Here is a 13,822-nt window from a genome sequence, read left to right on the forward strand (position 1 = left end):
GAAAAAATGAGCACTTTAACTTGCACGCAGTGTGCACTGGTCCGTTCGGATTGTAATTAAAGTGCATCCTGGCCAGACGCTACTACATAGTATGTAAAGTGTGTTGCTACCTGACCTGAGTACCACATGAACTGCAAAAATAGGGGTTCCAGTGAGCAGGATGAGATTTAATATATAAGGCTGACTGTGTGTGTGTGTGTTTGCACACGTACGCTTTCAACCTAAGGGCATCAGTAACTTTCCCCTTGGTGCCCCCAGTCACCATAGCAAGTTTGGTGTCGATTGCTTAATTACTGTGGCTGTGCGTAGCGAACACACGCACACACACACACATGGTCAGCATTATTGATTAGAATAAAGAGCACATAAAGATGACTATGTGTGCCTGTATATGTGTGTGTGATGCTTATAGAAATTGACATGGTTCACCTCTAGCATAAATATATATATATATATATATACACACACACATACACTCACTAATTACTAATCGCAGGGAAATGCAGTGAAATGTATGAAAAAAAACAAACAAATAGAACTTTGTTTCTTCAATTTAAAATTTTACAAAATAATACACTAGTGCTAACAAATAAAATTTAATTGCCTACTTAACAGTCTTTTTTCCCCAGTATAAAAAACTTGGAACATACAGAATAATGGTTTATAAGTTTTTATGAAGAGGTAGCGTCTCCCCTACTGTGCCCTAGAGTTTGATGACATTCACATACCAAATTGTACCTTGTCCTCATAGTTTTGGCTTTCAGATGTACATATGCCATTACTAATTTAGTTTCACAACAGCCAGGCCAGAAATGCAGTAATTATTGAGAACTATACTGAATTAAGGATAAATCATGTTCTTTTGTTACTAATGAGCATATAGTATGTCTGAACAAAGCTGTTTGCAAACTCACTGTAATGCACTGTAAAGTTAAATCAACACAATTCACACAAGTTCAATTAAGACTTAAAGACCCAGTCCAGCATGTACCTCTGGTGCCACCTGTGGCAACATTATTCCATGACTGTGTATGCATAGCATTGTGGCATTTTAGCATGGAGGACTACAGTGTGTACTGTGGGGGTGCTCCACGGTAAAAGTTCAAATTTGGCGAGCTTTGTACACTGCATTAACCTTTGCACATGCAAATAAAGAATGTACGGCGGCTGTGTTAACAATGGAGAGGAAGCTGTTGCTAATAAAATTCATGCTGGAATTTACAGGAATCCCCTGTAAAAAAATTTTTGGTATGTATGTTATTAAAAAGTCCAAAATGCCAATGAAAGCAAAACAGAAGAAATGTTAATAATAATGATAATAATAAATTTTATTTATAAAGCGCCTTACATTTGACAAGCAAATCTCAAGGCGCTACCATAAAAATACAATAAAACACAGTAGAATGGGAAAAAAAAACAATTAAGAAAAAGATTTTAAGAACAAGTATGTCTTTAAGTGTTTTTTAAAAGTTTCAGCTGACTGTGGCAGTCTTAGATGGCAGGGAAGAGCATTCCACAGTCAGGGTGCAGCCGTCTGGAAGGCCCTATCTCCCGTAGTGCGGAGTTTGGCCTTTGAAAACTGGAGTTGGTGACTGTCAGAAGAGCGAAGGTGATGTGATGGATTGTAAGGACTGATCAGATCTTTAAGGTACACCGGAGCACTGCCATAGACACACTGATAGGTCAGGAGACAGATCTTATATTCTAAATGTTGCATTACCGTTTCTTTGCAAGTTGAAGGGTTGTAATATTTGTTGGCGTAAATATAGCTGTCGGGCTGGAAATGGTTGGTCACATTTAAAAACAAAGTTCCACAGTGTACGTAGAACCTTAGCTCAAAAATAGCTCATTTGGGCAGCAGCTCTTCTCCAATTAACACAATGGTTGCAGAAACAGGGAGATTCTTAGAATTGTAAGAATAGGATTGTTTATGCGCTGATGTTGTATGTTGACGATGGACTTTCACGTTTTTAAAACGCTTATTGACCTTTACTGGCTCACTGAATAAATAAAAAATATGACTTCTTTGAAACAATGAGTTACCACAGGTGACACCCACGCATGTATGTACTTTTGTCATCAAATGTGAAATTTATAAGCAGTAGATGTAGTCGATTTTACGATCACAAAGCTCTACAATGCAAAATCACAAGTTTGGAATAGTATTAATTTTAACACTGATAGTTTTGTCTCCACCCTTGGCAGTGGTTTGTTTTATCATCCTTTGTGGAAGTGTGGAATTTTTAAGGCTCTTCTGCCTAATTTTTAGTGTAAACTATTAAGACCGTTCATAAGATGTGTCCATGAGAGGAAACCCAATGTAGAAAATGTCTGCTCCCATAGTAAAAGGTGCTAGGTGGGGTTTAAACGTACAATCTTGTGATTAGGGTGTGACACTACCACTGGACTGTCAGCCAGGGATGGAGGGAATGAATTTGCTGTGTAGACTTTGTGAATCTACTTGCAGAGAGTTAGATTAATGATTAACCAGAATGTAATATTTATAATAAATCTGGACTGAACCTTGAAGTTTTAAAGCTCAATAAAAACTGCCTGTTTCTGGCAAGGCTAGTGAAAGTAGGACTGCAGGGTACCACGGCGGCGGACATCGGTTGTCCAGCAGTGGAAACCACCACCCAAGGAGTTGGCATGGCGAATGTTCACCTTTATGGTCTTGATACCTGCATCAAAAATACATTCATATTATTAAATATCACTTATGCTCTTCAGTTGTCCTTTATTTACTGTGTTTTCTTAAATGTATGAACTCACCAAGATTCTCAAACATTTTCTGGATAGTGGCTTCATTGGCGTCAACCATCACACGTTTCTCATCTAACATCAAAACGTTCATTGACAGCCATTTGGATGACATCCACAGTGGGTGGTCTTCACGGAAAGACAGAAACAGGCTTTTTTACACCCATTAAAAAATATAGAAAAACTTCAAATCATGGAAGGTTTTCGTTTACGTACCATTAGGAATCAGAGGCGTCGGGGGTTTCACAATAGTCCAGCCAGCCTTCTTAAACATCTCAATCTGAGGCACCAGGACAGCAGTATTTTAGAGTTTTCTTCAGCAAAGTTGCAAGAAACATGTAGAGTCCTGTCTTGAGGATCTCTGTCATGTGGGGCTATGTTCATGTTCGGGGTTTGTTTTGCTATGTGTTCATGTTTGGTTCCTTGTACCTTAGTGTCATCACTACCAGCTTCCAGAGGTGTCAAGTAACGAAGTACAAATACTTTGTTACTGTACTTAAGTACACTTTTTAGGTATCTATACTTTACTCCTTTACTTATTTTTCTGCCTACTTCAAACTTCTACTCATTACATTTTCACACAAGTATCTGTACTTTCTAATTCCTTACATTTTTAAAACAAACAGCCTTGTTACTCTTGCCTTCAGTTTAATGTTATATATTTCACGTCATGTGCGCCTGTAATCAACTTTTCTGCAGCACGGCTTTGCTTTGAACCGTGAACCAATCCAGGCAGTGGTTCGCGATTGAAGCAATGCTTCGACCTATTGCTTCGTTTATTCTTTCTTTTGCTTAATTTTCCCCCACTAAAACCCTAAAGAGCATACTTCTGTGAGTATTATTTATCTTTTCTATGTTAAACCGACCTGTTATGGTCTTCTGAAACAGTTGATAGATGTATTTTATAACTTAAAAACGGGAGCGACGCTAACCCGTTAGCATGTCTATGGCATTTTCAATGTTAAAAGTTAGCATTAAGCAGCTCTCATCACGTTCGGGTGCATTTGTTTTCAAATTGTAATATTTCTTAAATGTATTTTTGGTTATATATTAATAATCTAATGATTATTATATACAATTTTAGTGAAAGAGGCAAAAAGAACCTGAATAGAAACACAACAAAATATAAACGCAACTAACAATGAACATACATATATACTCAACAAAAATATAAACGCAACACTTTTGGTTTTGCTCCCATTTTGTATGTGATGAACTCAAAGATCTAAAACTTTTTCCACATACACAATATCACCATTTCCCTCAAATATTGTTCACAAACCAGTCTAAATCTGTGATAGTGAGCACTTCTCCTTTGCTGAGATAATCCATCCCACCTCACAGGTGTGCCATATCAAGATGCTGATTAGACACCATGATTAGTGCACAGGTGTGCCTTAGACTGCCCACAATAAAAGGCCACTCTGAAAGGTGCAGTTTTGGTTTATTGGGGGGGATACCAGTCAGTATCTGGTGTAACCACCATTTGCCTCATGCAGTCCAACACATCTCCTTCGCACCATCCATGAAGAGAACACCTCTCCAACGTGCCAAACAGCAGCGAATGTGAGCATTTGCCCACTCAAGTTGGTTATGACGACGAACTGGAGTCAGGTCGAGACCCCGATGAGGACGACGAGCATGCAGATGAGCTTCCCTGAGACGGTTTCTGACAATTTGTGCAGAAATTCTTTGGTTATGCAAACCGATTGTTTCAGCAGCTGTCCGAGTGGCTGGTCTCAGACGATCTTGGAGGTGAACATGCTGGATGTGGAGGTCCTGGGCTGGTGTGGTTACACGTGGTCTGCGGTTGTGAGGCTGGTTGGATGTACTGCCAAATTCTCTGAAACGCCTTTGGAGATGGCTTATGGTAGAGAAATGAACATTCAATACACGAGCAACAGCTCTGGTTGACATTCCTGCTGTCAGCATGCCAATTGCACGCTCCCTCAAATCTTGCGACATCTGTGTCATTGTGCTGTGTGATAAAACTGCACCTTTCAGAGTGGCCTTTTATTGTGGGCAGTCTATGGCACACCTGTGCACTAATCATGGTGTCTAATCAGCATCTTGGTATGGCACACCTGTGAGGTGGGATGGATTATCTCAGCAAAGGAGAAGTGCTCACTATCACAGATTTAGACTGGTTTGTGAACAATATTTGAGGGAAATGGTGATATTGTGTATGTGGAAAAAGTTTTAGATCTTTGAGTTCATCTCATACAAAATGGTAGCATACATAAATAAGTGTTTCCTGTGAACACCTAGTGACTATTACACCTCCACTTCATCCCTGTCTTATTTAATGACAATTTGTTTCAGTCAAACCATATTTTCAATGTGTTAATTTCTTCAGTGATTTCCTCCGGAACTATCTGCCAAACTAGAAAACTGCTGCATCCTTGTAAGAGCAGAATACTACTGGAATGAATTTGAATAAGGAAAGTTGGGGGTTTTTTTCTTCACTAAATGGATTTAGCACTCACTCCAGTTTATTGTCTGGAATAGTCCCAGATTGCATTTCAGAGCTTCTAGAATTGAAACATTTTCGTGCAGGTGGTGTTGGGGGGTAATTTTGGGTCTTGGGCCACATGTAGAAGGAATCAGTTTTTAAATTAAGCTTTCAATTCATATAGTGGCATCTACCTTTTTTTTTTTTAAAGGTTACTTTATACTTTTATACTTTAAGTAGGTTTTGGAGCACATACTTTTTCACTTTTACTTGAGTAAAGAGGTCAAGTTGATACTTCAACTTTTACCAGAGTGTTTTTAAACTGCAGTATCTATACTTCTACTTAAGTAACAAATGTGTGTACTTTTGACACCACTGCCAGCTTCTCACATTCCTTGTTCATTGTCTTGACATGCTGTGTTTATTGAACCATTTGCCTGTTTTTTTACCTTGAGTCACTCTCATGATTTGGATACTGCTGCTGATTTTTGCCTGCCTTTCTGTGTACCGACCTCCACCTGTTTTTGAATTAAACCCTTCTTCTCATACCACGCTTCTGAATGAGTCCTGCATTTGTGTCCTGCCATTTTGTGCTCACGTTCATGCCAGATCTGTACTGCATGTTCTAAAATGCATAACACAAATTCATTTGGGGTGTGTCCCAGTCTCTGTTGTTATCTTGTGGTCATGTAAAGTGAACACAATGGTGGGCATTGTACAAAAAGGGGTTAGGTTTATCTGGTTAATTTTTCATGGGCATTTTGCCAGCATATCATGAAATCAGCCAGTCACAGGATCAACTATCAAACCCCACTGTATGGCACACAGTGCTGTGGTATTAACCCTCAAAGTATGACCCCGGGCATATATTTTTGTGTACCATATCTCTAATTTTAATCTAAAAAAGTTTCCTACCATGAATTTGTCAATCTGTTCGTCCTGCATTCGTTCACAGAATTTTGCAAAGATCAACCGATCTGTATGGCAAGTATAATCCAAATTTGTGCGCGATCACTTATGACTCTGGGAAGATCTATGAGATTTTTGACATTATAGCTTCAGATGGTACTGTAATTTGCCAACTCTAATCATTATTACATCCAGCAAGGACGGAATAAAATCATCTGCATTTATTTATTTATTTGTCTGTCTGTCTTTTAGCAGGATTATGTCAAAAATACCACATGGATTTTAACGAAATGTTCACATGTGCATATTAGGCCACTGAAGATTGCAGTAAATTTTGGAGGTAATCCTGATCTGGATTCTGGATCAAGTTTCACTTTACATAGGCTTTGAAGGATTGCTGTTAGCAGGATTACGTCAGAACTACTGCACGGATTTTGACCAAATTTTCACCACAGATACATACGTATTAGACCATGGAAGACTCCATTACATTTTGTTGTGTGTGTGTCCTGTTAGGGGTCATCCTTTGTCTTTGTTCCTGGTCTTTCTCTTGCGTCTGTCTTCTGGTCTCCCATGCAGCTCTCTCTAGTTCATCTGGTATTATTCATCTGGTTCAGTTCTCTTGTGTTATATTTATGATTCAGTTCTGTGGTTTTGACTTCTTTCATAAGGTTACTTATTGTATTTTTTTTTTTACTCACCTTCTAATGCTGATAGTTTTTGCCACCTTTGTTGTGGTCACTTACCTTTGACTTGTTCACTTGCCTGCCTTTATGTTTGATCCTTTTCTCACCTTCTTATGCTGTTTATTTTTGCCACCTTTCTGTAGTCTGTTGGCCTTTGACCTCTGCACACACCTGTCTTCCATTCACTCATCAGTTTATTTTGCATTTAAGCCACACTTCTGTTCCTGATAGTTTTCCAGATGTTTCACATTGCTCCTTGGAGTGTGAGTATTCCAAATTTTCCAATGACTCTGTTTGAACATTGCTTGTGTGTTTATTTTTAACCCCTTTGCCACATCTGGTTTTTACTCTTGTTGGGAACTTCAGTCACAATTTGGACAATAAATCACTTGTGTCTTTGCACCTACCGCTTGATGCCTCATCACTGCCTGCATTGTGGGTTCAAACCTTCCTTAGTTAAAATATAACACTTATGTATGTACCTTGCAATAGTCTGTTACTTTTTTGTGTACAATTCAGTATGATGTTCTTATTTTGCACATCATGAACCCATTCAGACTTGGTTTGTTGTGGCACGAAGTGCAAACACTTCAGATGAACGACAGGAAGCACTAGGTTTGTGACTGACCACACCTCATTTTTTGATGAACATGCCCATAATCGCTCAGATGAATGTAACTGATATCATGGTCTACACAGACACCGGATGTGAAAATGATAAGAGAATTGGGTGGAAACTCATAGTGACAAATATGTTGTGTACCTTCTTCGTTCTTACCTGTTTGCACGGACGGTCAGGGTTTGACAGGACAAGACCTGGGCCAATGATGTTAAAAGTGGCATCGATGTGCATGGGATTAGGATCCTTGAATGATATGATGTGGATTTTGTAGTCTGGTGCCAGATGACGGCGCATCCACTCAATTCCCATATAATTTGTAACCTGCAAAAAATAATAAAATGAAATTAAAAGAAAAGCAGTATAGCTGTTCTCATGGATCATAATGAAGTTTTAAAAAAAAGCAGTGAAACAAACCTGCCTTTCATTCAATTTTTCTAATTTTTGTGTTGGATGACAAATGGTGTGTGTGGGTGTGTATGTAGGCACCCACCCATATATATATATATATATATATATATATATATATATATATATATACACACAAAAAAAACATTTTAATGTTCAGAAATATACGTCCTTGACAATGGCTCTTTTATTTTATGTTAAAGTACATTGCCCCTTGTTTTTTCCTTTCCTCTTCATGACTTGCTCTGACAAATGAGTGTACACATGATCTGATGACTGCACACATTCCAACTGCACAATCTTCTTTTATAAATTGCAACTAGCATGTTGCCCTTGGGGATCCATAGGTTCTAGTTTGCGTTGTTTATAAAATAGGTAGGTGATATTTTTCAAATGTGGTAATAAATTATGCAAAGTTTATTTTAATAATGATTTTAATTGAAAGTTCAGGAAATTAAAATGAGAGCTTTGTGAATAATTGTATTTATTATTATTTTTCCCCCATTTAGTTGACTGCAACATTTTGTTCACTGTGAGCTAATATTTGTAATTTGTGCAAAAATATTATTCCTTTCAGCGTTCCGTTTTAGCAGCATTCATCCTTAACCCAAAATACACAAGCATACCAAACATCAAATACCAACTCTCCCCAGTTTGTCTGTGATTGAAGGTGCATACACGGACACAGAGGCCACTTCACTTTTAATATATCAAGGATTTACCGCCCCTTGCTGGAATGGCATGTGAGTCCAGAATGTAATTATCAACATCCATTGTTCACTGTTGTTAGCTAATATCTGTAGTTTCTCCAAAAATATTAGTCCTATCAATGTTTTGTTTTGACGGGATACATCCTTGACCCAAAATACATAAGCGTGCCAAACTGCAAATGTCAGTTCTCCCCAGTGTGTCCCTGATCTAAGCCCATATACACGTACACAGAGGCCTTTTCATATATAGATTCATCCATGGAAAAGGGTCTACACATGGTTTTTGTGTGTATAAATCACTGATAAATGCAGACCCTGGATTTGTCTCACGAAGCCCATCCGGTGTAAATCTTGTGCCAAATCTACATACAAACTCATGCCAGATCTGCTGTGAAAACTATAGCAAATAGACTTGCGTGAGAAGCAAATTTAGGGGCTTCTTGTGGACATTCTTGGTAGCTGCTTTAGCAGATAGCAGACCTGACTCCTCTGGACAAAAAGGTCCCTCCCAGCTCGCATGAAATCAGCAGCATCGAAGCAGGGCTCATGCTCCGTGGTCACAAACTTCCCCTGTGCGGCCAGCTTGTGCCTGTCCTCCACAGTGCGGATGGGGTAGTCCTAATAAACACATAAAAATGATTTAAGATGCTGAACTCATACAGGTCTGCGCTCACAGGTTATACACAAACTCAATCTGAATTCACTTTGAAAATCCAAATGAAATTGAACACGAACCGTCAACACTTTATTAAACATTAGTCAAAACCACTCCACACGCATCTCATCATGTGTATACATTGTATTGTTAAGAAATCATCCATCTAAGAGGACAAGATCTCTCACCTGATCATACAGTTCATCAGCCATGGTGGGTTTGGGAGCAGTGGTCCATTTAGCACCTTTTCTGAAGTACTCTTTGATCAGAGGTCTGTAGGCTCGGTACTCAAAGAATCGAGATCTCCAGGCCATCGGAGCCTCAATAATCTCGTTTCCCACAACGAGCAGGATGTCTCGGGGCATGGCAGCATACATACCTGCAAAAGTTACAATCCACATTCAGCCTCCTGCACGTACTATATATTCAAGTGAAAACATACAAATGTCATGTATGAGCACTGTCATTATGTGGCCGTTACCTGCGCGTGTTTGTCTGTTAGTAAAATGGGTGCATTTTAATTACAAATGTTTTCAGATCATCTCCAAAAAACATTGTGAAGTGCTGAATAAGAAGAACCCTTTCATTTAGAGCGTCAACTGGGATCTGAATGCGGACTTTAGTTGTTTTTTTGTTTTTTTAAACAAATATTTTAAGAATCATTTATGTGTTGAGTTGTCTGTCTGTTGGCAGGGTTACTACAAGTAATTTCTGCTGATAATTGGATGAACTCAGTATTCAGAGGTGAAATCCAGACAACGATGTCTGTTAGTCAAATTAAGTGTTTTTTGTGTCATATCTGGAGTAGGCAGTTCTCAAAAACAAGAGACTAGTGAGGGAAGCCACCAAGCCACCGATGGCAACCCTGCAGGAGTTATACACTTCTGTGATTGGGGACATTCTGCATGGTGCAGGTTTTGTCTGTTGCATCATCAGTTATACAGGAGTTATACAGTTATACATGGAGTGGAACAGAGGTTTTTTTTTTTTTTGCAAAAAGAACATGAAATTTTAGCTGCAGTCTGCCAGTGAACCCTTAAGCTTAGAGTTTATGTTTTCTTGTAAGAATGCTCTTTCTCTGTTATCGTGAAGCTGTTGCTGGTGATGACTATAACTGCTACAGAGTTGTCATAGTTGTCTTGTTGGCTTACCTCACCAGCCTCCTTTTTGCACAGTCAATTAGTTTTTGAGAACTGCTTACTGCAGACAAATTTACTGTAAAGTACCACACTGTTTGTACTTCTTAATGACGGCTGTCAATGAAGTCCAAGACATATTCAGTGATTTTAAAATATAAAAAAATGGTTAATGCCAGTGCAAAGAGAACCTGGACAGACTGCTGGACATTATGGACGATGCCATTCACCGTCTGCACACTATCATCAGCAACCAGACCATCCTCTTCAGCCACAGACTGCCAGTAAACCAGGAGCGAGCAGTATTTCTGGTATTTATATTAGCATATTTATATTTGCAAATTGATTTTTATTTTCACATTTGATATTCTGTGTGCTTCTTACTCTGTGTGCTGATATACAATGCCACTGGACCCTCAATTTCCCTGAGGGAGTCTTCCCAAGGGATTAATAAAGTTCGATCTAATCTAATGACATATTTTGTTAAACCCCTCAAATTAAAGCTAAATGTCCACATTACCAGGGCATCTTGATTGTTTCATTTCAACTCTATTGTGTGGGTGCACGGGCAAAATTACAACAATTACAGCACTGCCCAAATACTTTTAAACAGTTCAGTCACGTCTGTCTGTTATAGGAGGACATTCTCCGGGAAGCTGAGAGTTTTCACGGCCTAAAACCTTTTTTTTTTGCCTCTTATTCTGAACTTGTGCTTGGCAAATATTTTCTTGTTACCTGATGACACAAAGTCTGGAGTTTTGTATTCAAAGGACCAGTCAATGGGTTCAGGCCTTACGACAGTGACGCCTTCAAGACGCAGAATATTGCACATTTCTTCAATCTCAGCAGCGGCTTTCTTCAAGTGGTCCGCAGGAAAAGATTGGCCCCCGTATTTCTGGTAGAAGGTCCAATACTTCTCATATGTGTTAGCCTGTTATGAAATATGACAAACAACTCCAGTTTTCTTTACAGGTTTGATGTTGTCAGAGGATGTATGCATATAGAACGAAAATAAAATAGTAATTTTACACATACTTTCACTTCCACAGTGAATGGAGGCACATGGGCGTTTTCTGTGCGGCCCACGATCACCTCCTCTAACGGGTCCCATTCATTGTAGCTACAGACAGGACATTCCTGCTGCAGAGGCTCAGTAATGTGTTCATGTTCAGCTGCAAGCTGGGACTGTGCAGCCGCTGCACTCGAAGTGCTCTGGAAGGCCCTTTGTACCCAACCAGTCGCAGCTCGGCCAAGCTGAGGGGAAGCAACCAACCAGTCACAACTTTTTGACATTCTGCTGTGCCAAGAAACAAACAACATGAATCAAAAAAATAAATAAAATTGAGATTTATTTGTAACTGGTAATTAGTAGATTAATTAGATAGTTTACCACTTTTCCAATTCTTCTGTTCCATCAAAGTGTTATATGGTCTGAAATGATGCACTGCCACTCTATGTACAGTGACGATAAAGACGCCTCTTACCTTCTTTGTCTGCATGGCATTAACAATTTGCTGATTTAAAAAACAAACAAAACAAACAAACAAACAAAAAAAAAAACAGTTGCAGAAATTTTATTATTTTTCAGTTTTTCAAATACTGAACTAATAGTTTGGATCTATAAATAGCATTAATCATTTTCATACAGAATTAATTGAACTTGATTGCGACTAATACAGAGAATATTTGAATATCCACATTTAATTTCATGGGTCTGAGAGGACACAATGGATGAGGAATATTTGACAGAGTAAAACAGTTCCAAATCCCTGGAGAATATCTGCAGTTAACTGTAACCTGGTTTGGTGCCAAAGTACAGCAGGAAGTGTAATCTGCAGGATAAGCTTGACTGTGGTCCCTGGAGCTGATCCAGGGTCAGTGGGAGCGCATCTTCTCCATACAGCTGTTTACTGTCACTCAGGGGTCAAATGTGTTCTTTCAAGAAGTTAGAAACAAACCGAAGCTGCATCTCTGCTCCATTTAACTCAGCAGGTCGGCAGGAAGATTCTGCATTCTGACGTTGTAAAACTACATTTTTATGATCATTGCAGATAAAATTATGTCAGAAACTGATTAGGATGTAGCCTGCAGTGAAAGCAATGCTTTAATCAAAGTCTATTTTTTTTTATTCACTGTGATTGACGTGTACTTTTAATAATTGTAGCTCCCACCCAGTTTAAATGTTTGTAAAATTTTTGGGAAAGAAGATACCAACCATGGCTCCAATCAGATGGGCAGCCTCGGCCCCTCTGCTGCCTCCTCTCAGACATCTGACTCGCAGCATCGTGTCCAAAATAACACTGAGTGAATGTCGGCGTAGAATCCACTTCTCTCAATCTAGGGATGCCGTCTGAGCTCCACTGCCTGCTTTATACAGGCCTGTGAGCGCCACTCCCACACCACTGGTGCTCAGTGTGTCGTGGGTCAACGTGACAGCAGAAAGCAGCTGAAACAAGATCCCCTGCGCCAGCACATTCTTATCAACTTTCCAAGGAGAGCATCTGAAAAAGGCCACAGATCACATTTCAATTTTAGTGGTTACCTTCAACACAATGATCCAATTTATGTCCAAATAAGAAGCAAAACTGACTTTGTTTTATCACTGCACATGATAAACTGAGCCTCAATGAATTATTTTAAGTTTGTTATTGCAATTTATGCACATGATAAAATCAAACAGTAAATGTTGCAAAAATGGTCTGACTGTCCTGTATGTCCTCTGTGACACAAAATAAAGAAATATATCTGCTTTCTCTTCCCTTCACAGTAAATTTTGCAGAGTAAAATAGAACCTGCAGTTAGCATATACTGTATGATCCTACTCCAAATCGAGTTAAGTCAACTTGATCAACTCAGTTCAGTTATACTGTAATAAAGTAGATTTAGCATTACTTGAAATGGGACCACATATATGAATGACAGGTTCTATTTTACTCTGCAAATGTTGTTGTTGATGTGTAAATATCATTATTGAGGGCCCATTCACATAGTATGAATAAATACAAATCAGGGCAAACCACGGAGAAACAGCTCGTATGAGCGAACCACAAACACATCGAGCCGACGTCGGGAGGGACATGTGGTCGGCCAGGCATGAACAATCTTCTGCGAGGGTTTCGTGTACGAGCATGCACGAAACCGTCGCAGCAGGAACACAGTGCAAGCAGCTGGAGCATGTGTACTCACATTGCGCAGTTGCTGTGGAAAAAAAATACATGCCACCCACGGGATTTGAACCTGCAATTTACAAAAGCTCTGATTGCCAGCCAGAAACTTTACCACAGTGCTGCTGTCACTGTCCTATAAAAGCTGCGTAAAATGCTTGAAATCAACAAGGAAATAAACGTATTTAAAAAAAGTCACATACCATAAAAAAACACCACATTTTATTGAATCCCTCTTATCAAGAGGACAATACAAGTATGAACCGTTTGTTCCTCTGTTGGTGACCCATGGTCACAGATGTACAGTCATGAAATGACATGAA

The 13,822-nt window shown here is 39.1% G+C and overlaps 1 protein-coding gene across 2 annotated transcripts; it reads right to left on the reverse strand.

Moving 5' to 3' along the window:
• Positions 1-559: 559 nt before the first annotated feature.
• On the reverse strand, positions 560-12,758 carry gatm (glycine amidinotransferase (L-arginine:glycine amidinotransferase)). Of its 2 annotated transcripts, XM_034194955.1 has the most exons (10): positions 12,551-12,758; positions 11,371-11,589; positions 11,071-11,266; positions 9,388-9,578; positions 9,025-9,162; positions 7,586-7,750; positions 2,977-3,040; positions 2,773-2,889; positions 2,526-2,681; positions 560-936 (listed from the first exon to the last, which is right to left on the reverse strand). In XM_034194955.1, the coding sequence occupies exons 1-9, from the start codon at positions 12,617-12,619 to the stop codon at positions 2,569-2,571; spliced, it is 1,272 nt and encodes a 423-aa protein (XP_034050846.1). In that variant the 5' UTR covers positions 12,620-12,758; the 3' UTR covers positions 560-936; positions 2,526-2,568. The 2 variants fall into 2 exon arrangements, with proteins under 2 accessions (XP_034050846.1, XP_034050853.1); XM_034194962.1 differs by lacking the exon at positions 560-936 and having other exon boundaries at positions 2,218-2,681.
• Positions 12,759-13,822: the final 1,064 nt, after the last annotated feature.

This window comes from Thalassophryne amazonica, chromosome 2 (assembly GCF_902500255.1).
Source record: "Thalassophryne amazonica chromosome 2, fThaAma1.1, whole genome shotgun sequence".
Lineage (NCBI taxonomy): Eukaryota > Metazoa > Chordata > Actinopteri > Batrachoidiformes > Batrachoididae > Thalassophryne > Thalassophryne amazonica.